Below are 26,599 nucleotides of genomic sequence, written 5' to 3'. Positions count from 1 at the left end.
GTGGGGGGTAATGGTACCATTATTAGATTTTATGGTAAACAGTAATGAGGTGGGAGATAATGGTACCGTTATTAGATTTTATGGTGCAGAGTACTGAGGTGGGGGGTAATGGTACCATTATTAGATTTTATGGTGCAGAGTACTGAGGTGGGGAGATAATGGTACCGTTATTAGATTTTATGGGGGGTAATGGTACCATTATTAGATTTTATGGTGCAGAGTACTGAGGTGGGGGGGTAATGGTACCATTATTAGATTTTATGGTGCAGAGTACTGAGGTGGGGGGGGGTAATGGTACCATTATTAGATTTTATGGTAAGGAGTACTGAGGTGGGGGGTAATGGTACCATTATTAGATTTTATGGTACAGAGTACTGAGGTGGGGGTAATGGTACCATTATTAGATTTTATGGTACAGAGTACTGAGGTGGGGGGTAATGGTACCATTATTAGATTTTATGGTACAGAGTACTGAGGTGGGGGGTAATGGTACCATTATTAGATTTTATGGTGCAGAGTACTGAGGTGGGGGGTAATGGTACCATTATTAGATTTTATGGTGCAGAGTACTGAGGTGGGGGGTAATGGTACCATTATTAGATTTTATGGTACAGAGTACTGAGGGGGGGTAATGGTACCATTATTAGATTTTATGGTAAAGAGTAGTGAGGTGGGGGGTAATGGTACCATTATTAGATTTTATGGTGCAGAGTACTGAGGTGGGGGGGTAATGGTACCATTATTAGATTTTATGGTAAAGAGTAGTGAGGAATACTTACAAGTGGGGGAGAAAAGAAGCAATTTTGTTTTGTTTTGGTTTAATATCAGCTGATGGTTAGAGAGCCAGTTTTCAACTATATCGAAAGTATTCTGGGTTAATGTCATTAGATCTGTTGGGGAGGTGGCTGAACAAATCAAGGTGGAGTCATCTGCATATTGGATACAGGTAGCATATAAATGGAGACATGCTAATGAGAAAATAGCCCTTTTTTCAGACAGTATAATACTGTGCATTACAAATTCAGAACATGATGCAAGAATTATATTTGGTAGCTGAAATATTTTGATGGTATAGCAGGATATAAGACAAATGAAGCAAAAACAAAAGCTGTACTAATGAGTTATGCCTCAACAAATGATGTGGTACAGAACTTCCCCTTTTTTGTGAGGAACTTGGGTGAATCGAGATGTGGCGCAAGCAGCTAAAAATGAGGGAAGAAGCTACTCAAAATGTTATAAATAAGATACAACTGTAGAATTCTTATTCATAGACACTCTTAATATGTTACAAGCAATTAATATGTTTTTGTTCCTGCTGGTTCTTTGTCAGAAATATTATTGTTATGGAAGAATATGGAAATGGAAATTATGGAGTCTCTTTGGGATAACACAGGAGGAAATGTGCAGTAGCAAAAGGTTACACCGACAAAGGAACAGGGTGGTTTGGATCTTCCAGATTTGGATGCATACTGTAAAGCCACATAAGTCCAATTATGATAAAATAGAAGCATGTGTTAGATAAAATGCCCTGTGAGGTAATTACAGGTTTACATGTGGGCATTTAGGTGTAAATAGGAAGGGAAAGCAAAGAGCATTAAGTACAGCCTTATATACATAAAAATTATGTAGCAGTTCTCTAGATTAAAGGAAGTTAGATGTTGGAAAAATAGAATAACACCAATAGGTTATACTACGTATAGTGGTAAGAAACACACAGAAGAAAATGTAATGAGAAAAGACACAGAAGAAAACATAATGATAATTTGGAAAAAGAAGAGCAAAGAACTAAGATTTTGGGAGCAGATGATAAGAGTACATGAGGTAATAAAATGAGATGCAGCTTGAAAACTGGTTAGGGTACTGAACTCCAGTCAGCTTGTGTGTACAGGTCTAATGTTAGCGTTCACAGAAGATAATGAAGGCATTGAATAGGAACTGAATGGTAACTGTGTTAAAATACAAATGGTAGATTTTAAAATTAAGGCCAGGAAAAAATATCCGACTGGAAAAAAGATTTAAAAAGATAATGTCGTATGAAGGTAAAATAGCATGATGGAGTAATTAAGTAAATATATTACAGATCAGTGGAGGGAAATGTGACTTCATACAACTAAATAAAAAAAAAATTAAACTTTGGCATGGAAGTTTTTGTATAAATATTTTTGTCCCTTGTACAAGATTTGAAAAAATGTTTCCATAAACAAGAGACATATTTTGGAGATGTGATGCTTTACAAAGATTTTTTAGGGACATATATTTTGAGGAATTTATGGAGTTCAGTACAAAAATGGATTGGCTGTGTTGGGTCTTACACATCGAAGATAATTTAATGTTTATATGGTGATGTTTTTACTGAGTCTGTACAAAATTTCAATAAACTATGATTTTCTGACAGGAAGATAGTTTGTGTTGTATAAACTTACAAATAAAAAGTGGTCATTTTGGGAATCTGTACCTTTATAGTAAGAGCACCATGTGTGGGGCTCACATAGTATGTGAAAATTAAAATACTATTCTTTAAAAAAAATAAATAGTTAAGAATGCATAACATAATGAAGGGCCATATTAATTCAGTTGATTGTCGTACTGTTCCCTACTAATGTTGCATTTTCACATGCTCACACCCTTTTCCACGAGGATCTGGAAGTCAGTTATGTCCATTTCAGAAGAATAAGTAAGGACAACGTTGAAATTGATGTCTTGAATGCAGGGACATTGTTTTGAATCATGAGAATACCATCATGGAAAGCTAGAACAATTTTAAATGATGATGCAGCTGTAATAAACGTATGACAAATTATTTATCAAAGCTGTTGGTAAGCCTGAAGAGGCAACAACAGAAACTTTTAAGAGAAAAGAAAAAACGAATAGCAGGAATAGTGGGGGCTAAAAAAAGAGTTTAAAAAAGTAAATAACCAACTGCTCTGTAACTGCCTTGTACAGTATTTGAATAAAAATACCTGACAGGGAGTTCCTTGAAGAGAAATTTTCCCTTGATAGGATTCATTATAAGTTTTCTGCGTTAATGTTGAAGATGAAGCTTAATATTTTAATGTTCCTGCTGCAGAGTTGCTTCTAGGCAGTAGGAAAGCGCAGGTGTTTTTGAGGGCAGTGTTGATTCTGTTTGCTGATTGTGGAATGAGGAGAATGGCGATGTCAGTGGCAGGTGTTTTTGAGGGCAGTGTTGATTCTGTTTGCTGATTGTGGAATGAGGAGAATGGCGATGTCAGTGGCAGGTGTTTTTGAGGGCAGTGTTGATTATGTTTGCTGATTGTGGAATGAGGAGAATGGTGATGTCAGTGGCAGGCGTTTTTTAGGGCAGTGTTGATTCTGTTTGCTGATTGTGGAATGAGGAGAATGGTGATGTCAGTGGCAGGCATTGTTGAGGTCAATGGCAGGCGTTGTTGAGGGCAGTGTTGATTCTGTTTGCTGATTGTGGAATGAGGAGAATGGTGATGTCAGTGGCAGACGTTGTTGAGGGCAGTGCTGATTCTGTTTGCTGATTGTGGAATGAGGAGAATGGTGATGTCAGTGACGGGCGTTTTTGAGGGCAGTGTTGATTCTGTTTGCTGATTGTGGAATGAGGAGAATAGTGATGTCAGTGGCAGGTGTTTTTGAGGGCAGTGTTGATTCTGATGTCCTTCAAGAATGCAACTGCAGTCCTGACATATGGGTTGTCCTGCTTCAGGCAGCCCTTCGGTCGGCCGGATTCCAAAGTCCGGGTCCGGCGTCGGCTGATGTCGCCCTTTCCCCGACATCAGAGCGGCTGGGGTATAAAAGCATCAGCCGACGCCATCTTCTTCAGTCTTTCTTGCCGCGCGGTGCCCGAAGCAGAAGCAGTTCGCAAGTGCAGGTCGGCCAGCTCCTGTGTTTTCAGTTACCGAAGTCATCAAAAAGCTAAGTGCCCCGTTGGGGAACCTTTTCTTGCCTCAGCCGATGTCAGATAAAACTGCAAAAGTTAATAACTGTTTGTCTTGTGGTAAACAAATACCTCATAAGGACTTCCATTCTTACTGCCTTCCCTGCCTTGGCCCAGACCACGACATCTCGGCCTATGCTGCCTGTGCTTGCTTCAATAAGCGCACACTCAGGCACCGGGCAGAATTTGCTGAAGACTTTTTTGGGGAAGATTACTCTTATATCATGCCGTCGGAACAACCGACGGCAAATATTTCCAAAAAATGTAAGGACCGGGACCGACATTCTCGGCCCGCGACTTCCACCGACACCACGCCAAAACCTACCACGAGTGCATCGGTCTCTTCGGAGGCGGTAATTCAACCGCTCCAGACCGACGACACCGCTTTACCGCACACTTCGGTCCCGGAGGCTACTCCGGTGCCGGTTGTTGACTTTCCTCCTGAAACCGAAGCCCAAGATTTGCCTGACACCATACCGGTGGACAAAGTTACTCCAGCACGTGGGGCAGCTAGGCCTCCGGTGTCTATGTCCATCAAGGCCTACACACGTGCTAAGGCTGCCAGCCAGGCTATGTCTCACCCTCCTAAATCTTTTTCCCAGGGTCCCACTTCAGATAAACAGATCGTAACTTTAGCTGCAGATCTAATTTCTTTAATCAGAGGCTCTCAGGCTCATCCGGACAGAGGTTCTCAGCCGCCTGCAGAGAAAAGGCCTAGGGTTGAGCAGACAGATTCCCTTTCCTCAGATGAAGCCTCTGGTGACTCGGGCCATTCAGATTCCCAGGACGAATCCTTCCAGGCCTAAGAGGATTCTGATGCTGATGAATCCATTCCCTCTGCCTCTCCTCCTGAGGATATTTCTTTCGGGGAAATTCTCCACTCCATGAGAGAGCATTTTCAGTGGCAGGGCCAGGATTTCTCCGACTCCAGGAAAAGGCTTTGTACTTTCCTTAAGTTACCCCAGCACAGGCCTTTAGCTATTCCACCAGTGTTAGATGTATTGGATGATGTGAACTCATAAACATCTCTTTAAGGCCCACTCTGTTGATCTAGAAACTATTTCCCAGGGGCCCAAAGGAGTGGCCACTTCCACGGCCAAAAATCCTTTGCTCACAGACAGGGAATCTAGGTCCCTGGAGAGGTGGGGCAAAAAAATTTATACCTCAACCATCCTTGCCATGAGGGCACTTAACTGTCTTTTTCATATGTTTCAGTATCAGGATTTCTTTATGGATGATTTGCAGAAAAAGTTAGCCTCTCCTGAGCCTTTAGATAGAAAGGCCTTGCAGGATTTGGTTCATAATGCTCAGCAGGTTAGCAATCATTTCCTTCAGTGTGGTTATGATGCATTGGAAGCTTCATGTAGGGCAGCTATGACAGGGGCCGTCATACGTAGACATGCTTGGTTGAAAGAACAGGCATTGCCAGATCATGTTAAAGTAAAGCTTCTAGATGCACCTCTGGAAAAACACAAGCTATTTGGTGCTAATGCATAGGATGTGTTGAAATCAATTGAGGAAAAGGCTAAATCAGTACAAACAGTCAAAGATTTCCTCCAGGTTCAGCCACCAAGGTTCAGCAGGAATTGGCCTTCGAAGAATTGGTCCTTTCCAGACACTGACAAGTTCCAAAGGGAAAATAACAGGCGTGCTTGAGGTAGAGGGCAATACCGAGGCTCCTACAGGGGCCACCAATGGCAACCAACTAATCAGAGAAGTGGCGCAGGGACTCCCACTGCTCCACAGGGACAATCACAATGACTTGACTTTGACACCGCCGACCAAGGCTCAAAGAGAAGCACCTTTAGGCGGAAAATTATCTTTATTTTCAAAAAATTGGCACGTTTTAACAAAGGACAAATGGATTCTGGACATAATAGACAAAGGTTACAGGTTCCACTTCCATACCTTACCAACAAAACAAGGCATGCCAAACCTGCCACAAAATCAAAGGGCAGAGGCACTCATACAAATTTCATAGCTGCTACAAATCAAAGCAATAGAAAAGGTTCCTCCTCAGGAACAAGGCCAGGGATTCTACTCAAGACTGTTCCTTGTTCCAAGAAAAGAAAAGCAATGGAGACCTATACTGGACTTGTCCACTCTAAACACTTTTCTCATTGTGCAAAAATTCAAAATGCTGACGTTACAGCAACTTCTTCCCATGCTGGGCAAGGGGTCTTGGCTGGTTACTCTGGACCTCAAGGAGGCATACCTGCATGTCCCAATCAGACAAAGTTGCAGAAGATACCTCAGATTTCTTGCAGTGTCAGAGCATTATCAATTCTCAGCATTGCCTTTTGGCTTATCTACTGCGCCCAGAGTATTCACGAAATGCCTGGCATCAGTAATTGCACATTGCAGACTCCAGGGGATACAAATATACCCTTACGTGGATGACTGCCTTATACAAGCGGACAGCAAGCAAGCCTTGATAAGAAACTTGGACTATGTCATTCGCTTACTACAGGCTTTGGGATACACAGTCAACATTCAAAAATCAAGACTACTGCCATCCCAACAAATAATTTTTCTAGGAGCCAAACTGGACACAAACTCACAAATGGCTTTCCTCACAGAAGAAAAACAAGAACAATTACCAGATTACTTCAAAAGCCTAGCAAAGCACACCCAGATGACTGCAAGGAAAATCCTGCAGACCCTGGGTTTCATGGCATCTTGCATTCTTCTGATTCCACTGACAAGACTACACATGAGAAAACTACAATGGTACCTAAAAAGTTTATGGTCTCAACACAGCCACAACTTAGAAGAAATTATTCCAATCATTCCATGTCTACAAAAGGAATTTTTGTGGTGGGCACAAGCAAGCCAGCTAAACAAAGGCATGTCCTTCAGCAAACCTCAAGCAAGCCAAACCATTACAACAGACGCCTCAGACCATGGATGGGGGGGCGCACATGGAGGGCAGATGCATTCAAGGGCAATGGGCTCCCCGGGAATTGCATCTGCACATCAATCAAAAAGAGATGTTGGCAGTGATTCATGCAATCGAGGCCTTCGGAAAATTTCTTCAGCAAGGTCATCTGCTAATAAAGACAGACAACACCATTGTTATGTGGTACATAAACAAACAGGGAGGCACTCATTCTTATCCCCTCTGCATACTAACAATGACTCTTTGGGAAAAGTCCCTGAAACTGAACATAGTTGCAATCCCAGTTTGTTCCAGGCAAGGACAATGTTCTGGCGGACAGTCTAAGCAGAAACATCTTGGACCCGCATGAATGGATGTTGCATCCAGACATTTTCTCACAAATAACTCATGCATGGGGAAGGCCGGGCGTAGATCTCTTTGCCTCACACCTCAATCATCATCTGAAGAAGTTCTGCTCGAGGACACACCATCCTCAAGCCTGGAGAATGGATGCTCTCTCCTTCAGCTGGAATTCTCTAACAATCTATGCATTCCCACCTCTACCATTAATGACCAAGGTGTTACTGAAGATCAAAGCAGAACAGCCGAAATGCATTTTGATAGCTCCAGACTGGCCAAGACAGCACTAGTATCCATTACTAAGGAGCATAATTCGCACCAAGCCGTGGCCCCTGCCTCAATGGCCTCTGCTTCTAACTCAGCGCAATTACAGGACTGTTCATCCCAACCTGAAAACACTGCAGCTGACAGCTTGGAGGGTTCCATGACTTCTCCCCATATCTCCCTCTCCAAAAAAGTTCAAGACATCTTACTGGAAGCACGCAGACCTTCCACCAGAAAAACTTATTCAGCCAAATGGAAGAGATTCAACATCTGGAATGCCAACAAGGGTCAGGATGCATCAGTAATGAGCATCCCATGGATACTAGAATACTTGGCAGAAATGCTTCATAATGGCCTTTCATATTCTTCCATAAAAATACACGCTTCAGCAATTTCAGCAAAATACAACTGTGATCCACCTGTGTTTTCACATCCTTTGCTAAGACAGTTTCTAAGAGGGATAAAGAATATCAAACCTCCCAGAAAACCACCAGTGCCTGCATGGGACCTCAACTTCGTCTTGGAAAAATTAACTCTTCCTCCTTTTGAGCCAGCAGCATATTCAGAGTTGCAGTTTCTCTCCTGAAAAACAGTTTTCCTGTTGGCAATTACCTCAGCAAGGAGAGTCTCGGAGATACAGGCCCTCATGGCAGTACCTCCATTTCTCATTTTTCATCAGGACAGAGTTTCTTTAAGAACCAATCCTTCATTCATGCCAAAAGTGATATCCATGGTGTCTCTGAATCAAGCAATTCACCTGCCTACTTTCTTTTCCAATCCTCAAAATAAAGGAGAAAAGCTGCTGCACACTTTGGACATACACAGACAATTGCGCTACTACTTGGACAGAACAAAGGCCAACAGAAAGTCTGACCAACTATTTGTAGCTTATGCTGCTGGAGTACAAGGAAAGGCAATTTCCAAACAAAAAATTTCAAAATGGATTGGACACTGCATCCGATTCTGTTACTCTTTCCATGGAAAAGGTGTGCCAGCCAATATCAGGCCACACTCCACTAGAGCTATAGCCACCTCCACAACCTTTTTAAGAGGGGTGGCTACAAAGGACATTCTAGAAGCCGCTACATGGAGCTCCATGCATACATTTTCCAAACACTACAACCTGCCTTTATATTCCAGATCCCGAGCAGGCTTTGCTTCGGCAGTCCTGCAGGGCATTTTAGCTACACCATCCTTATCTTCGATCCTACCACCCCCAGCTTGGCTATGGTATTCAACCCATATGTCAGGACTGCAGTTGCATTCTTGAAGGTAATAGTACAGTTTTGTACCTACCATAAATATAGATGTCCGATAGATATGCAACTGCAGTCAGGTTTTCCCTCCCTCCTACCCCTCTGTAAATTCTCCTTTTTGGGTCCACTCCCCTTTTTCAAATTAGCTGGGGATATCTGCTATGGTGTATCTGTTTATTACTGTTGTGCATGTCTGGAATTTTTTATCCATTCTCAACATTTAGCCTTCCTTGGAGGGCACCTGGCATCTGGAGCAAGAAACACTGAAGAAGATGGCGTCGGCTGATGCTTTTATACCCCAGCCGCTCTGACGTCGGGGAAAGGGCGACATCAGCCGACGCCGGACCCGGACTTTGGAATCCGGCTGACCGATGGGCTGCCTGAGGCAGGACAACCCATATGTCAGGACTGCAGTTGCATATCTATCGGACATCTACATTTATGGTAGGTGCAAAACTGTACTTTTGCTGATTGTGGAATGAGGAGAATGGTGATGTCAGTGGCAGGCGTTTTTGAGGGCAGTGTTGATTCTGTTTGCTGATTGTGGAATGAGGAGAATGGTGATGTCAGTGGCAGGCGTTGTTGAGGGCAGTGTTGATTCTGTTTGCTGATTGTGGAATGAGGAGAATGGTGATATCAGTGGCAGGCGTTTTTGAGGGCAGTGTTCATTCTGTTTGCTGATTGTGGAATGAGGAGAATGGTGATGTCAGTGGCAGGTGCTTTTGAGGGCAGTGTTGATTCTGTTTGCTGATTGTGGAATGAGGAGAATGGCGATGTCAGTGGCAGGTGTTTTTGAGGGCAGTGTTGATTCTGTTTGCTGATTGTGGAATGGCGATGTCAGTGGCAGGTGTTTTTGAGGGCAGTGTTGATTATGTTTGCTGATTGTGGAATGAGGAGAATGGTGGTCAGTGGCAGGCGTTTTTGAGGGCAGTGTTGATTATGTTTGCTGATTGTGGAATGAGAAGAATGGTGATGTCAGTGGCAGGCATTTTTGAGGGCAGTGTTGATTCTGTTTGCTGATTGTGGAATGAGGAGAATGGTGATGCAAGTGTACCTGAATATGTTGATCTTGGCTCTTTAATGTGTGTTTTTGTGAGGTAGTCTGGTATTTTGATATCCTACCAGACACTGAATTCGACTCTCTCCCTCTAAGGGCCGACATGATCCAGTGAATCATTACACTGCTGCCCACAATTGTTATTTACCTAGTAAGTTACAGTCCTAATCCTCAACTCTTTAATGTTGATGTTCTTAAGCTGGATGTACTATGAGACTGTGTCCAGGAAGCGAGCACCGCACTAGGCCCTGAGCAGACAAACCCCTAGACCTGCCCATACTTTTCAGCCAAGCAGTCTTTTTTTATACCCCAGCATCCACCAGGGCCTTCCAACAGCCTAGTCCTCCCTTCTCAGGATAGGCATGAGCATCCTCCCTACCATGCCTCCTTCTTAGCATTGTATGCATCACTAAAGACTGGGAAGCTCATTTTGGATGTTCACTGCCTTGGGAGCAGTGATGTCCAGAAAGGAAGCTTCTTACGATTGTGTTGGAGTTGAGGGCAGCTTGCATGTCCATACAGGCTCTGGAGGCATCCCTGAAGTCCAGACCTCAGTTGAGGTTGTGCAATGAGACACTATTGTTTTACCTGAAAAAGCAAAGAGGGACTCTCTATTTCCTCCTCTACAGGAAGGATATCTGCACACTGGCATGCCATCAACCTGTACATCTTCCTTTTGATGATCCACAGTTTTCTTTTTGGTTATCCAGTCTCCCAAGGAAATCACTGTCAACTTTGTGGATATCCCAAGCAGCAACTTCACTTCTCTACCCTTAAATTTGGCAGTTTTGCAGTTTGTGAGGCTGCAACAAGCTATTTATTTTGTTCCTTCAAATAGGGCAGGGGGATATGAACAGTATATCTGTTCCCAGTGAACTGGGAGTAAAGGATTGCTTTTCCTGTTTCCACTGCTCTCTCATCTTTTGGAAAATGTTTGCACCAAAAGATCTAGATTTTGGTTTCATACCATTCTAAACTTGTGTTTTCAAAACTTGTATGACTTGCTGTTAAGAGTTTCAGTGCTTTTGAAAGATACTGGAGGGTGTTGTTCCTCAGCAATTCTGTTTAAAAAAAAAAAAAAAAAAAAAAAATCTCCACGGTCATTTATGCTGCTAGGTGAGTCTTCCACTAAAGTCATGTCTGAGGTTGAGAGGAAAATGTTTTTCATTTGGGCCATGAGCTGTCTTCGCCCTCATTCCGTCTCTGTCTCGGGTTCTTTCTGTTCTTCAGTTATCTGTTTAATTGGAACCATGGATTTTCTACCTTCAGATTACTTATTTCAGACCTTTCAACCTTGTATGATTTAATTGAAGGAAATGCTCTTTCGTATTACAGACTGGTAAAACATGTTTTAACTGGGGGCCTTCATTTCAGGCGTATGTAAAGAGCCCTATCCCCTTGTGTCCTGAAATTTGTGACTGATATGAAGCCATGCTTGTCTTTTGAACACCAGATGATTTGACTGGTAAAATTTGCACTTCATTGTTTACATTTGGAGCTTTGAGCTTAGTCTATGGAAACAACCATAGCTGGCCTTCTGTAAGGACTAGGTCTCTTTAGTACTTATCCTCTTTTTTTTTTTTTTGCGACTGCATCTTTAAAATAATAATGTTTTTTTCTGCAGTTTAGGCATACAACAGTAGTTGCAGCATTACTTTTCAAAGTTTACACGTATGGAACATAACGCAGTGCATATATATGTGCATATATATATATATATATATATATATATATATATATATATATATATATATGTATGTATGTGTTACTCTGATAGTTAAGGTTGTGTATTATTGAGCAAATGCTGTTTGATTGGGTTGTTTACTCTACCTTCAGAAACAAAATAAGATATTGACCAGTGTGGTTTAAAGGTATTCTACCTGAAATGTGACTTCTGCAATAGTGTGTCCACTGCAGTTCCTTGTATGTTCATTTCACTCCTTCAAGCACTATAGTGTGGACATCCACTAAAGAAACAAGACATTTTTTGAAAGGGCTCTGATTCAGGATTTCTTGCTTTCAGTCTGTCCATCTGCTTTTCAAGTTCCTTCCACTCTTTCTTGTGTTATTTTTAGGACACTGTTTGCATTCCATACACTGATGGGAGACCTTTGAAGTAAGACAGAACAGGTGTGTGTGTGTGTGTTCAGTACATCATGTGATGTCAGAGTGGTAATAAGATGATGTAGCAGACTTTCTTCTCCTGGTAACTGTATGTTCTGCCAGTGACAGTTACCTTGATGGAACATTATATCATATGTTAACAATTTCCCTGAGGCTTTGCAACCTTCAGGGGTGCTACATTAAGTAAGGGGATGTAGGGGTCATTTCCTCTAGAAGTGCATGTTGGGGAACTTTCTCCTGCTTCACCATGTCCACTACATTATTTTTTTAATTGTTGACATTTGCTGGAATGGTTTGCTGATATGAGAGTCATTAATGTACCATACCATATCAGTCCCTCTTGTGTGTTTATGACCTTTTTTCAGACAAGATGCTTGTAACATTGTAATAACCTGATGAAGCTGCTGTTTGGTCTGCTGCCTTCGTTTATAAAAAATAAAAAGTCTTTTTATCATCGTGGTGGCTCCAGTGATTTGTTGGAACATTGTTCACACATTGACATAATTTTCTTAAAGCTGAAGGTCCCCCTGTGCATGAGTGATGTCTTTTTTAGTTCTGGTTTTTAAGCCCTAACTTTGATAGGGTTTCTGTCTTTACACACACAGTGCAGACTGGAGAAGTTGTTGACCGCAACTAAGCTCAAAATATAAGTATCTTGATTTTTTTTGATTATTTTTACAGATTACTGTTTTTAAAATTTAATATATATAAAGCACTTTGTCTATTCAGTATCTTCACAAATCCTTATCTGTTTAAAAACTTTCATTTGTCTCTCTAGTGCTTGCTGTCTGTAGGCTATTGTGTAAACTGAAACATTTCCTCTGTGTAATTATCTATTGGCTAGTGGGGGCTGGTTCTTTTGTGTTCTTGTAAAAAAAAAAAGAAGCTGTTCTGTTTTTTAAGCCCTAACTTTGATAGGGTTTCTGTCTTTACACACACAGTGCAGACTGGAGAAGTTGTTGACCGCAACTAAGCTCAAAATATAAGTATCTTGATTTTTTTTGATTATTTTTACAGATTACTGTTTTTAAAATTTAATATATATAAAGCATTTTGTCTATTCAGTATCTTCACAAATCCTTATCTGTTTAAAAACTTTCATTTGTCTCTCTAGTGCTTGCTGTCTGTAGGCTATTGTGTCCCACCCTCCCTCCCTGTTGGTGCCACCCTCCCTCCCTGTTGGTGTCTTGCTCTTATACTTGGTGGCTTTGCAGTTGCCCACCCCTACTGTGACACACCTCCCAGTCTAGTGTCATTAGCTCATTCTGCCTAATACAGAGAAAACATTTGATAAGGCCTTCTGTTCCTCCTTTTTCCCTTTCAAAAAGTAAAACAAAACTTTTTTTTTTCTCTTTCGCCTGAACCTTCTTCTGTTCTGACTGTCCTTCTCAAACATTTTGGAAACATACAGTATATTTCAGAGCATTTGTTATAACTGTATTTGCTATAACTGATTTAAGTATTTTTTCTGGCTTTTGATTATTTACTACTTAGCGACTGCATTTTCGCCTGTTTATACAGCTCTTCATTCTGTTTAAACTGTTTTTGTGTTGATTAACTGTTTTGCACTTTTAAAAAGTTATTTGTTGCTTAATTTTACCTGTAGGCTAACAAACTCAAGTGCGCTAGCCGTTTAAAAGCATTTATAGCATTTACTGTCTGTTTTTCCTCTGTTTTCTGCAAAAAAAATCTTGATGTTCTTCATCTCACATTGCTGCAGTCCTTACATGAGTAGTCGCTGTCCTCGTCCGTCGGCGAATATCAGTATCTCGAAGGCGTAAGGGTGGCGAGCATTTGACTGACATCAGGGCGATCCCAGGTACAAATGTGAAGCGCGGCGTCGCATATCCTCAATCTTTTACCGCGTGGTCCCATGCAGAAGCAGCATTTGCAAAGTGCGGTTAAGGTTGGCGTTCTGAGATTTTTGAAGTTCCAGACCGAGTTCAAAAGGCTAAATTACCCCCGTTGGGAATATTTTAGTTTTCTTGCAGTAATTTACGGGGATGTCAGAAAGTTTTTTTTTGTGGGAAACAGATACGCATAGAGATCATCATTGTTTGTGTATTCCTTGTAGGGCCTGAGCACAGCACCTAGGCATTATCATCCACTTTACTCTAAATCAGGGCTGGTTTTGCCACTGCTGTTTTGCAGGGCATTTTGCAGCTCCTGCTTTAGTTAGCCATCCTCCCCTTACTACTGCTTTAGGATTCTACTATAATTGATGGGACTGCAGCAATGTGAGGAGAAAAGAACCCATAATGCTGGTTTTGTACTACCATAAATGTAGATGTTGAAGATCCACATTGCTACCGCAGAACCCTCCCTCCCTCCCTCTGCGGATTAGGGTTGTGTTTGTGTGTACATATATTGTATATATTGCATATAGTTAGTGCAAGGGTGTGTGGTTGGTTGTGTGTTTTGCTTTTGGTTTTTTTTTTTATTTTTTTCTGTCTTCTGACATCTGGGGCAAGAAAGGCAGGGATGATCGTCGGTCATGCATTTGTACCCTGTGGCGTCTGATATGTCAGTCAGCCTTGACCAACGATCAATACTTTTTATGCTTCAGATTGACCGAGGACAGAGGACTACCGTGCTAAGGACTGCAGCAACTGCAGCAGTGTGATGGATCTACATACATTTTAGGTACAAAACTGTACTTTTTCCCGCCTTACTGAACTAGAATAGTCCAGTCTTCAGAGTTTGCTGATCTCTGGGCTTTGGCTTGGTTCCTGTGCTATTCCGTATCCTTATTTGGATAAAGGGAAGCTTCTTTGTTCATCAGTGGGAGTGGGGAGCACTGAGCAGCCTATTTGTCCCTAGAGCAGTGGTTCCAGCCAGAAAATTGTAGTCTATTGGCCATTTTGGGTCAATTTCTAGCTCTTTTCAACCCCCTGCTATAAAGCCCGCTTTAGCGCGCTTTTGCGTGATTTAGCGTGGAGTTGCCCATAGAGCACCATCGGGCAGCGCCGGTTAAACTATTTCTGGCTCCGTAAAGTCTGCTCTTCAATTTTTCCCTTAGAACTTCTCTACTTGCAATCTAAACAGTCTATTCTCTATCTCAAAAGCTCAGCACTTGCTCCTAAAGCATTTTTATATAGGTAAAGTACTTATATATTAAATAAAGTACTACGTTAGCCTAGAATCCCCTTGAGTACCCATTTCCCTATAGGTCCCTTCTGACTCAGTTGCACAGCAAACTTTTTCACTTTTTCTAGCATGTCGAAGGGTCAGTTGCTAGCGTCCTCTCCTGTTCAGCTGGTGAATCTTGGCATCTTGAGGCAATGTTACAATTGCCTTATGTACACAGACAACCCACTCCTTCTCCCATAAAACACAAATACATGTGAGAGATGCAACTATATAGCCAAACTGGAGACTGAGCTCTCTCAACTCAGGACTGGCAAGACCAGACAGGAGGAGTAGGAAACCACGCACACCACAAACCCAGTTTCACATAGAACTATCACAACTGCAAAACAAACACATAAACACACAAAGACATACTCGGAAGCACTGATCAAAAATCTACCAAAACTACAGAGGCCTCCAATGCAGACACCCAAGCAACTGCCACCTCAAGACATAAGACATGCAACACATAGCTCTCAAAGTCAGTGTGCTAAACAGTCACAGCCCTTAAGGCCAAACACAATGCCAGACACACTTGTTATAGGTGACTCCATAGTCAGACACACTGACGTCCCACTCACCAGACTGAACAAGGAAAAGATCACAGTAAGCTGCCTGTCGGCTAGAATCCACCACATAACACAAGCACTCAGGTCACTCCACAGCAAGTACAAGTATGACACAGTCATTGTCCATGCCGGTGTGAGCGACCTGAGACGCACCTCCCTGGACTACATGAAAAGAGACATAGAGGAGCTCTCAGATTATGTAGCCCAGGCTGGTATGACCCTGACCCTGAGCAGTATCCTACCCTCACCAAGAATGATGCCACAATACAGAGACAAAATGATCAGCTTTAATAATTGGCTTAATTACTGGTGTCATTCTAAGGGGATCCAATGTCTGTCTGCCTGCCTGGGATGACATGCTTGACAAGCCACGCTGCTTCAAGGGACGGCTTGCACCTGTCACCCTGGGCTTCGGATATTGGCAAAGGCTCTTGCCACCCCATAGTGCCTTTTTAGGCAAGGCTCAAATGATAAACCTACCGCCCTAGAAAACAAAATGGAAAAAACTAAGGGTAATACTGCTCAGTGCCAGAAGTCTAAACCTCAAGATGCACGCCCTCGAAGCCCTCCTCAGTATGGAGAACATCGATGTCTGTGCTGTGACTGAAACCTGGTTCAAGGCTCCTGAGAGCACCCCAGCACTGTCAGGTTATACCTCATATCATGCGTTCCGGCCCCAAAATCCAGACCGAACCACAAAAGGAGGGGGAGTATCCATATTCATAAAGGATACTCACACCTCCAGGTTAGTGGCAACGCACGAAGCATCAGAGACCATCCAGGTGCAATTAACCATAGGTAAAACTGCCCTACAGTTTGTAGCATGCTACAGACCACCCTCTCAAACTCGGGGAAACCCACACAGCCTTTCTGAAGACACTGGAGAGTATGAATGTCTCTCCAAACACCATCATATTGGGTGACTTCAACTACCCAAACATAGACTGGGAACATTACTCAAGCCCAAACACCCTAGCCCAAAGGTTCCTGGAGTTCATAAACTCAAATGCTATGGAACAACTAGTCACCATTCCCACAAGAGGAGAAAATATACTAGACCTGATCATCACAAACATGGGGACAAAATGCTCCACACCGGAAGTATATCCCTCATTGGTGAGATCAGACCATAAATTAATCTCACTGGAGATCCACATCCCGCCCCAACCCCAGCAAACGACCACAGTAAAGAACTTCTCAAAAGCAAACTTCACACTTCTTAAGACTGGAGTGGTATCCTTCAAGGCCCCCGAGCCAGTGGAAACCACAACCCACGCTGCTGAAACCCTTACAAATGCCTTCTACGAGCACCTCCAGGAATGTATGGATCAAGCAATCCCTAATAAAATCAAGACCCTTTCCACCAAAGGCAGGCGCCCGGTCTGGTGGACCCCAGCCATAAACAAACTCTACAACAAGAGGAGAAAGCTACTACATGACAGAGCAAAATCCCTAAAAGGGAAGGCATCTGTGATCAATACTAGCAAAAACCTACGATCACTCATAAAATCATCCAAGGCCAACTTTGAGAGAAAAATCGCTAAAGACACAAAAGACAATCATAAGGCCTTCTTTAGCTATGTTAGAAACCTGGGTGGAAACTCCCAGATATGCTCAGAATTAGTCCAAAATGATACAAAAATCACTGAACCCACAGACATTGCCAACATACTGGCAGACAGGTTCAGTGCTAATTTCTCCCCTCCCTCCCCCCCAAAAGGAGAAATATCTATCCCACCAGACTCTAGCCTCCCAAACATCTCAGATGCCCAGGTGAGAGCTGCTCTCTCTAAAGCAAAAAACACAGCATCAATGGGACCGGACTGTGTCCTCGACTGTGTGCTACATGAACTCAATGAGGAACTAAACCCACACATATGGCTGCTGTTTAATCTTAGCCTTACTACAGGATACATACCCAAAGAATGGCGTACGGCAACTGTGGTCCCACTCCACAAAGGCGGTGCTTCTACGGACCCTGGAAATTACCTGACGAGCCTTGTCTGCAAAGCTATGGAGAGGATCATAATGGAACTCATAAATAAAGACATTGGGGACCTACAGACACTGGATCCTACCCAATTTGGCTTTGTCAAGGGCAGATCCTGCCTCTTGAACTTGGTTGACTTTTTCGAAACAGTCACTAAGGCCATTGATGAGGGTAAGGTAGTTCACACAGCCTACCTTGACCTAGCAAAAGCGTTCGACACAATACCCCACTCGGGCATCATAGAAAAGCTCACCAGCTTAGATGTAAACCCATATGTCACAAGATGGGTTGCAAACTGGCTCAAGGACAGAACCCACAGGGTTAGAGTTGCTGGTGCCATGTCAGACTCTAAGCCGGTCACGAGCGGTGTCCCACAGGGCTCAGTCCTGGGCCCCCTCTTGTTCGGCATTTATTTTTCTGAAGTGCAGGCAAACATAGGGGGATTGTGGCTGACAAAATTTGCAGATGACTGCAAACTGGGCACCATAATTGACACTCCATCAGACACAGACATCCTCCAGAGAGGTCTCATAGAAATGGATAACTGGTGCCAGAGCCATGGCCTTAAGCTAAATGCCAAAAAATGGGAAAAACAAGGTAACCCCTAATTACCACATAGGTGGTAATCCATTAAACACGGAAGAAGTTATCAGGGACCTGGGGACCCAAGTTGACGGTAACCTCTCTTTTGACACTCACATTGCCAAAGTGGTTAGGAAGACCTTCTACATTGCCCACCTGATTATGAAGGGATTCACATCCAGATCAGGAGAGGTCATTGTACCCCTGTACTCTTCACTTATCAGACCAATGATTGAGTACAACGCCCCATTCGAAATGTACCTTACCCGACACCTGCAGCAGTTGGAAAGACCCCAAAAGTTCCTCACCAAAAGGATAAAGGGGCTCAAACATATGTCATACGCTGCCCGACTGAAGAAACTCCAGCTCTATTCAGTCGCATACCGTCTGCTCAGAAGTGATCTGTGCCTGACATACAAGGCCATGTCCAACCCAGAATTAATGGACATGCTCCACCTCAAAAAATCCAAATCCACCAGAGCCACGAGAGCAAGAGACTTAAACCTCAACACTGATATAAATAGGACGTGCTGGAGGGACAGATTCATCACCCAGAGACTCCCTACACTATGGAACAGAGTCCCAGTCCATGTGAGGCAGAGCCCCTCACTGACTCTGTTCAAGAGAAATCTTGACGAGTGGATGGGAGATCGTAGGTTTACCCCGGGAATCATCTCTGTGTCACTGCTGGACAGAGGCACAGCAAACTAATGGGTATAGTATTCTCATCCTAAGGGGTGGTGAAAGCCACACACACTCTGGCTAGGCTTATAAATGCCCTAGGGCAGATAGCCTAGTATGAACCTATGAACCTATGTTTCACCATCATTAGGTGATCTGTACTCTTTAAGCGTTTTATGTTTGGTATCCTTTTAGTTCCCTTTAGAACCTTCTCATCTCGCTTGTTAATTTTTAAATCGTGTACTAGAAGTACACTGCACTTCCTTCCTCTCTTGTTGTGAGGGCATCTGCCGTGGTGCATTTTTAATGGAGTTTTGTTTAACTTGTATTTCACTCTTCACTTCTTTGGGTAGAACTAAGCTGCCGCAATAAATTCCATTATGAGCTTGGTGACTCATTGATAACAGTTCTACCTCCTAGATTTAGGATGTGCAGGTTCAGTCCTGATTTTAGGTAACTGTTCACTTGGAATTTGAAAGTTCTCCCATTGTATGTGTAGACCAGGTCACGTATCAGGAGATAACAAATGTTAAATAGTTAATTCTCATGTTTTCTGTTTTTCCTACTCCATTTTCCATATGAGTTGTAAGGGTCTATGTCAGAACAACAAAAAATCAAAATATCGAACACTCACATGAGCGAATAATCAGGAACTCGAAATCGCTATTGTGGAGGGCTGTGCCCCCCCCCCCACACACCCCGCTAAATATATATTCCTACTCCAAGATCGCACTGTAGTGAGGAAAGGGCACATAATCCAATCTTCACTGTACTGCGATCCCCCCCCAAAAAAAAAAAAACAACCTCGACTTCCTGATTATTCACTCATGTGAGTGATCAACATTTTGAGTTTTCGGCATTATAAAGTAGACCCGAGCTGTATTAAAGATTTTGCTTTATGTGTGGAGATGCATGCTTTCCCATTCGTTTGCATTCAGGGTTCAGACTTTGCACTGATTCCCCAGGTGTATTAGTAGCACCCCCTTTTTTAGTATAGTCTCCAACCACTGTGATGTTAGGTGATTGTTAAAACTAGTTTGCTCATTACATAGGCCTGCCATCCTTGCTCTGTTCCTCTGGATTGATTTATCCTTTGCACTGGTTTCTTGTGTGCTGATATACCACTTCCAGTCATGGATATTTATGTCCCTTACAGGATTTCTGCTTTGACCGCTAACAAATATCTTCAGTCTGGGCTGGGGCACTATGGATGACGCTTCAGTACTTTAAGGAGGTTTTACTGAACACTCACATTTAAGGTCTGGATTAAAACAAAATGGTTCTTGGTCAGAGCACTTCCATTTGTACAGTTTGCATATTGTACTATTGGTGGTCTGTTTGCAAGTCATAACACTTCTGTTTGTACTTCATGTACTCTGTGTGCTTTTTTGTGGGAGCCATAAGAAGAAACATTTAGTAATGTTATTGTGGTGAGTAATTATTGTTTAACTTCACCCTGGTTGTTACTTAGTGACTTGTTTTTATGTGGAAGTGTAACTGTTTTCATGGATTAATACACTGCAACATTTTGTTTTCAGTAATAAAGATTTTTAGCATAGAATATAACCCTTTTTTAATGGGTGTTGCTTGCGGATTGTAGGATGTGGTTGATATTGATAAATGGTAGCATAAATATGTATTTTAAACTTTTGATTTTTCTCTTTCCAGGTTTTGTAGATGTTGAGACTCCAACACTGTTTAAAAGAACCCCAGGGGTAGGTACTGGTAACATTTATTTTTGTAATGCACTGGATCCTGTGATGATTTCTGTAGAGGAATGTTTCTTTTACTTAAGCCATCACAAGTTCTCTGATGTATACATCATCCAATATACTTGTGAATACTTGCTGTTACCGGCTTCCAGGGCTGCCTACTTCTACTTATTTCCTGAGTGTGACATAGAAAGGCGTGCAGTTCCAGTGTCTAGTCAAACACCAGTCTTCATGACATAGTGACTTGGTTTACGCCCAGTCATCAGTAGCTACTCATAACAGACTTTTTTCTCACAACATTCAGTTTATTGAACAGGTGTTTGTAGGAGAACACAACTATAAGGAGATATATTTGTTGTCTGAATTGTTTGAATAGGTCCTTCTTGTGTCAGTAGCACTTGTCCACTTTTATTTCCTTACAGCAGTCATAATAAAGGACCTTCTTTCCTCTTTTTCTGCAGAGTGCCATCACTGAAGTAGACGTTGGCTTTATGTACTTGTATATTTAATTTTTATTATCCAGATAGGTGGAGTGATCCAGAGACACTTTTCAGCCATGACCCAGGCCAGATAGACAGTACAAGATATATATATATTAAAGGCAGTATTCTAAACAGTAGAGTAACAAGGACATCCTAACCTGATATTACATTGGAAGTGACTATATACAAATTAATTGGCCTGATATATTGTATATATTATATACAGTAAATATTTATAGCAGTACATACTGATACCTAAGGTAATGATAGAGAAGTTAATAGACCGTAAAAGCAGTATAACCAATGGTTGATGGAGCAAGGTAAAGCAAATACCAAGTCAAGTGCAGTCAGCACTATATATCTAAAACTGACAAAAAATTTAAGACCGGGACTACCAAGATGGCTGCACAGTGATCCGCAGCTGAATTTCATCTCTCCAAGAGTGTGAAAAAGAAACTGAGAAATAAAAGCAAGTGATATTGTCAACTTGAGTAAAATTCAGTTAATGCCTGAATGCCAACAAAGAAGATATTTGGTGAACCTCAAAGAAAATCAACCAGAAAAGGTGAGGAGAAAACACTGGCTGGGAAGAATCCTGCAGCTATTCAGGAAAAAGCAGTTCAACCTACAGCATTGGTACAAGAGATGGTTCGTAGTATCCCATTAATTTAGAGGAAAAAAATAAAACAAATGTACTCAGAGGTGATTAAAATAAGTTAAACACTGAATGAATATATCAACACAAATAATAAAAGACTGGAAAAAACAGAAGCAGCTTTGATTAACTATGAAGATGAACTGAGAACTGCAACAATAAGAGGGTGAAATTTAAAAAAAAAAAAAGAACATCCTAACTTGATATTACATTGGAAGAGAGTATATACACATTAATTGGTATATACTATTAAGATGAGTTGTTTCAGAAATTCGTAGAGTTAACAGAGCATGCAGAGGAAAATGGAAATTTTCTGCTGTACCATTGAAATTGGAAGGAACAGACTGTATTAATTTATGAAGGCATAAATAAGCAACTGCACTTATATTCCACAGCAGGAATTGTTAATTGAAAGGGCGGCACAGTGGTGCAGCGGTTAACGTTGTCACCTCACAGCAAGAGGTTCTCCGGTTCGATTCTCGGCTGGGGTGCCTTCTGTGTGGAGTTTGCATGTTCTCCCTGTGTTCGCGTGGGTTTCCTCCGGGTACTCCGGTTTCCTCCCACATTCCAAAGACATGCATCTGGAGCGTTTCTCCCCGGGCCTCCGCTGAAAACAGGCTTTGTGGAACCTAGTCGGACATTCCCGGTCAACAAATGTTAAATAAATAAATAAATAAAAGGGGACATCGAGTATTTGCTCCAAACCTGGCCATGAGAAAGCATTCAAGACATATCTTAGTAAATATGCAATCATACCAGCAGAAAGAGCCGATCCTGACAAAATTGTGGCATAAGGGAGAACTATTAAAATAGGAGATAGCAGAATGTTTGTAGAAAATGATTCACTATATATCAGACAGAAGAGCAGAAAATTTATCCCAACAATTTGGGAATGCTGAAGGGCAGGTGTGAGATTCAAGCTGTTGTATCCAACTGCCTTTAGAATATTTTTTTCCTGGAGGATCAAAGAAGGCCTGTGATGCATCCAAAAGATAAGGAGTAAGTAAAAAAATCTAACAGTAAGTGAGCTAGCAAACAGAATGGGATTCCACTTCTTATTCTTCTGACAATAAGGTTCCTAGAGTAACATTTCCAGTATAACTTTTCCAGTGTTCAGTGGAAAATCCCTGAGAGGCAGAAAAGCACAGGAATTAATTATAAGAATCAGGAGTACCTTGGACTTGGAACAAGTGACTAGTATTGGTAGATGGAGATGAAAAGGAGGAAAACCAGTAGCACTGAAATTAGTGAATAAATGAGAGACTAAAGCATTGACCACATTTGTGAAATATGGTTGTGCAAAAACAGTGACCTGAGAAAGACTGGACTTTTGTTGACTTTGTTAAACTTGTTTTGGGCTGTAAAGCATATACACCACTTTGTCATTATTATTTAGAAGGACATTAAAATAAAAAAGTAAGTAAAGCAATGTTTGTTCTTATTAGTATTGTATAAAACAGTTCATAATGTAAACTGCATCTTCTTTTGTAAAATAGTTTTTATAACGTCTATCAGGGGTATTTTAAATGTGGGGTGGAGGCTTTTCATTGACTCTTGTATGTGTAACATAGTAAAGTAAATGAGTACTTTGTTTTAGTTATAAGAACATTTTAGTTTCAAGAAATAATAGGCTTTACAGTATAACAAGAAAAGAAAGGTTGAAAAGATGCAAGATTAAGTTAATATGCTGTTATCTTGGGCTGTGGAGATTAGGTGTAAAAATGCTTTGATTATATTATATGTAGAATTAAGTCAGTTTCCGAGGGTGTATGTCTAAATTAATCCCCTTGACTTAAGCTATAAGTAAGTGTTCTTGCAAGCAAGTAGGCTTGAAAAATAAGTCAAAATGATGAAAACAATGCAAAATGCTAAATTTGTTACATCTGCAAAGATATTGGGTTGTTTTATTTTCCAGTAGCAAATGTTCTAAGTGGGAGTCAAGAAATCTGCAGCTGAAGGCAGTTGTACATTCTGTGTGAGTGAAATTTACAAATATTTCTTCTTGATGTTAGATGGTTTATCATTGCTGACTACTTTTACAAGGAGATGAGCAGTCTGCAGATGAAAGCATTTAATCTTGAAAGTTCTCAGCATTCAGTTCTGAAGAAAATGCAAATTTTAGAGGTAAAACAACAAGCTGTTCAGTGAAGAATGAAGTCTGACATTGTGGGAAGTGAATAAGAGGTAGCGGCCTTCCCAGCAGCCGTAACACCTATGAGGCTATAGTACTTTAATGCATGTAATAGAACAATGTACAGTTTATTTTTATTTCAAGGTAGCCAGTGCATTTTTCTTTAGGGTTAAAAGTTAATGTTTTCTGAAACGTACAAAGTGTTTTTCACATCTGGGAGGAGAATTTGGAGAAGAAAAGAACAGACAGACTCCGATCAGTGTTAAATGGGAAAACAGGCTGCAACATGCACGTTCATGTGGGTAACCTTAATTTTAGGTTAAAAATGAAAATAAAAATGCACAACAAACACAGGGTACCTTCGCAGATGAAAAATAGTCAGTCCAAATGCATAAAAAACACTGCTAAGGTATGGCTCCAGAACTCACGAATGTCAATACATAATTCCAAAGGCATAAAAATACTGGTGAAATAAAGCTCCAGAGGCATAAAAATACTGGTGAAATAAAGCTCACGATCTCACAAACTTCAATCCAGCAATAGAAACTTTTCAAGCAGTACTGTCTTTATTGCAACACAAGTGCTTTCACAATCAGCTTCATCAGGTGTATAAGCATACAATACAAACACACACCTTTATATCTTACTTCTTAAATCACATGACCTTCATCAATTAACATTTAAATGATATTATTTATTACTGAATGTTTATAGAAAACTTTAATTCCTAAACTAAGTATATCATAACAATATAATATTTTCACAATGTAAGAAAATATTAAAAATAATAAAAGATATTAATAAAAACAAAGACCCTTTCTACATAAAGCTCTTTTTTCAAGTACAGGTTTCATGGGCACACAGTCATTAAGCCCATGTCCATAATTTGCTCTAAGCATCACTATCCATTTTCCTTCCATCTCTTCTGTTCTTGCCTTGACATCCCCTCTCCTCATGTTCACATAAGTCCTACAAACAACCATAAACTGAAAGCTATGCTGATCACCCACATTTGAGACATGTTTCGCTAAGGCATTAACACTAGAGCCTTTCCTTATATGATAAACATGCTCTCTAATTCTTTCCTTTAATGTCCGGTCAGTTTTGCTTATGTAAACTTTGTTACAAGCCAAACAGCTGGCCAAATAAACTACACGTGCAGTCTCACAGGTAACACTGACCCTAATGTCAAAATTTTGTCAGACTGACAACAAAATAAATAAATAATTACATAAATGCATTCCTTGGATGAGATGAAGGAATGCGTTACACATGCCGTACGGCTGTAGCTGCCCGTCCATAGCTTATAGTTACAGCGGCTATGCTTTTCAGCCACTTTGCACTACGGCAAAGTGCTGATGCAGCCGTTTGGTTTCGGCGATGTAGCTCGCATGGTAATGTCTTGCGAGCTACACGCCGGAATCCCTGTACTTGAATAATTCAATGTAAATTTTTAAAAATCTGATGATTCATTAATGTATTTAACGAAATCAGATAATTGTGTTGTATTCCCTTTCCATAAAAGAAAAAGGACAACAACAAACCTTCTGTAAAATAAAATCAAACTACTAAAAGACCCTTCTAATAAATTTTCTAGTTCCCATACTGACAATTAAGCATTGGCATAGCTGTTGGAACAAGAGCTGCCCATCGCAACTCCATTCTTTTGCCAAAATATCTGTTTACTAAATAAAAAGACATTATTCTCAAGTACAATGTTCATTAAATTTTGTAATAACTCAATCTTGTCCACAGTAAATGTCCCAAAACTTTCTAATAATTTCTTCAAATATAAAATACCTGTTTTATTAGGAATAACAGTAAATAAGGAGACTACATCAAGAGTAACAAAAATAAAATCCTCACTCATACTATACTGTTTAGTAAAATCAAATAAATCACATAAAAATGCTCTGTGTCCTTCAAGTTATATACAGAAGCATCAATCAATGGTCTCAAATTTTTCTCTAAATAAATAGAGATCGATTCCGTGCTCCATCCATGACCTGAGACTGTCGGTCTCATAGGTGGTCTTTTGCAATTCTTATGGAGCTTAGGAAGACCTTGAATTATTGGAATGGTAGGATTTCATACAGTAAAATATTTAGCTAAATCACTGTTAACTTAATTTCTTCCATATACTTAATCTGACTATATATAGACTGTATCATTTTATCAGCTTGTGTTGACGTGACAGTTTGATAAAAATTTACATCATTCAACATCTCATACATTAAAAGATCATAATCTGGTTGGTCAAATAAAACAATTTGCCCAACTTTATCAGCTGGTCTTATAACCAGATTAGCATCATTTTCCAAATGCTTCAAGGCTTTATATTCATCTTTATCTAAATTATACCATTTATTTGATTTCTGACTATTGTATGCTTTATATATATCAGAAATACATATTTGCTCAAATGCATTGATAAGTGCTGCTTGTTTAGGAACGTAAACACTCTGCTTCCTAAAACTAAACTCATGTTCATCTTGGGTTTGTTGGAACATGTACTTCAAAGTTAAATTCCTAGTAAACATTTGTAAATCAAATATAATGTCAGTGGTATTCATATCAGTAGTAGGTATAAAGGACAATAAAATATTAAGCTCAAATCTAGATAAAAGACGTGTAGACAAATTAGCAACTAGAGTCTTACTTGCTGGAACGCTTTCTTTATAGTATATACGTTGTTCGCTTCCTCGTCGAGCTTCCTTTTGTACCTCGTCGTACTCCTGCCTCTGTGTTGGCTTCCTTGTCACTTCCCTCCTCTCCGATTCATAGAGTTGTCTCTCATTGGCAACGGAAAA

General features: G+C 40.9%; 1 protein-coding gene across 2 annotated transcripts in view; it reads left to right on the top strand.

The window, feature by feature from the left end:
• The window catches only part of DARS2 (aspartyl-tRNA synthetase 2, mitochondrial), a 1,354,455-nt gene that overhangs the window by 127,421 nt on the left and 1,200,435 nt on the right, over positions 1-26,599 (top strand). For both annotated transcript variants that reach the window (XM_044085228.1, XM_044085227.1), the window contains one exon: positions 20,478-20,524. In XM_044085228.1, the coding sequence (XP_043941163.1) occupies positions 20,478-20,524 (47 nt within the window). The remainder of the gene's footprint in view (positions 1-20,477; positions 20,525-26,599) is intronic.

The sequence above is a fragment of the Protopterus annectens genome, chromosome 10.part0 (assembly GCF_019279795.1).
Source record: "Protopterus annectens isolate FY-2018-M chromosome 10.part0, PAN1.0, whole genome shotgun sequence".
Classification (NCBI taxonomy): Eukaryota; Metazoa; Chordata; order Ceratodontiformes; family Protopteridae; genus Protopterus; species Protopterus annectens.
Note: the sequence above shows the minus strand (reverse complement) of the source record. Positions and strands in the feature narration are given on the sequence as shown.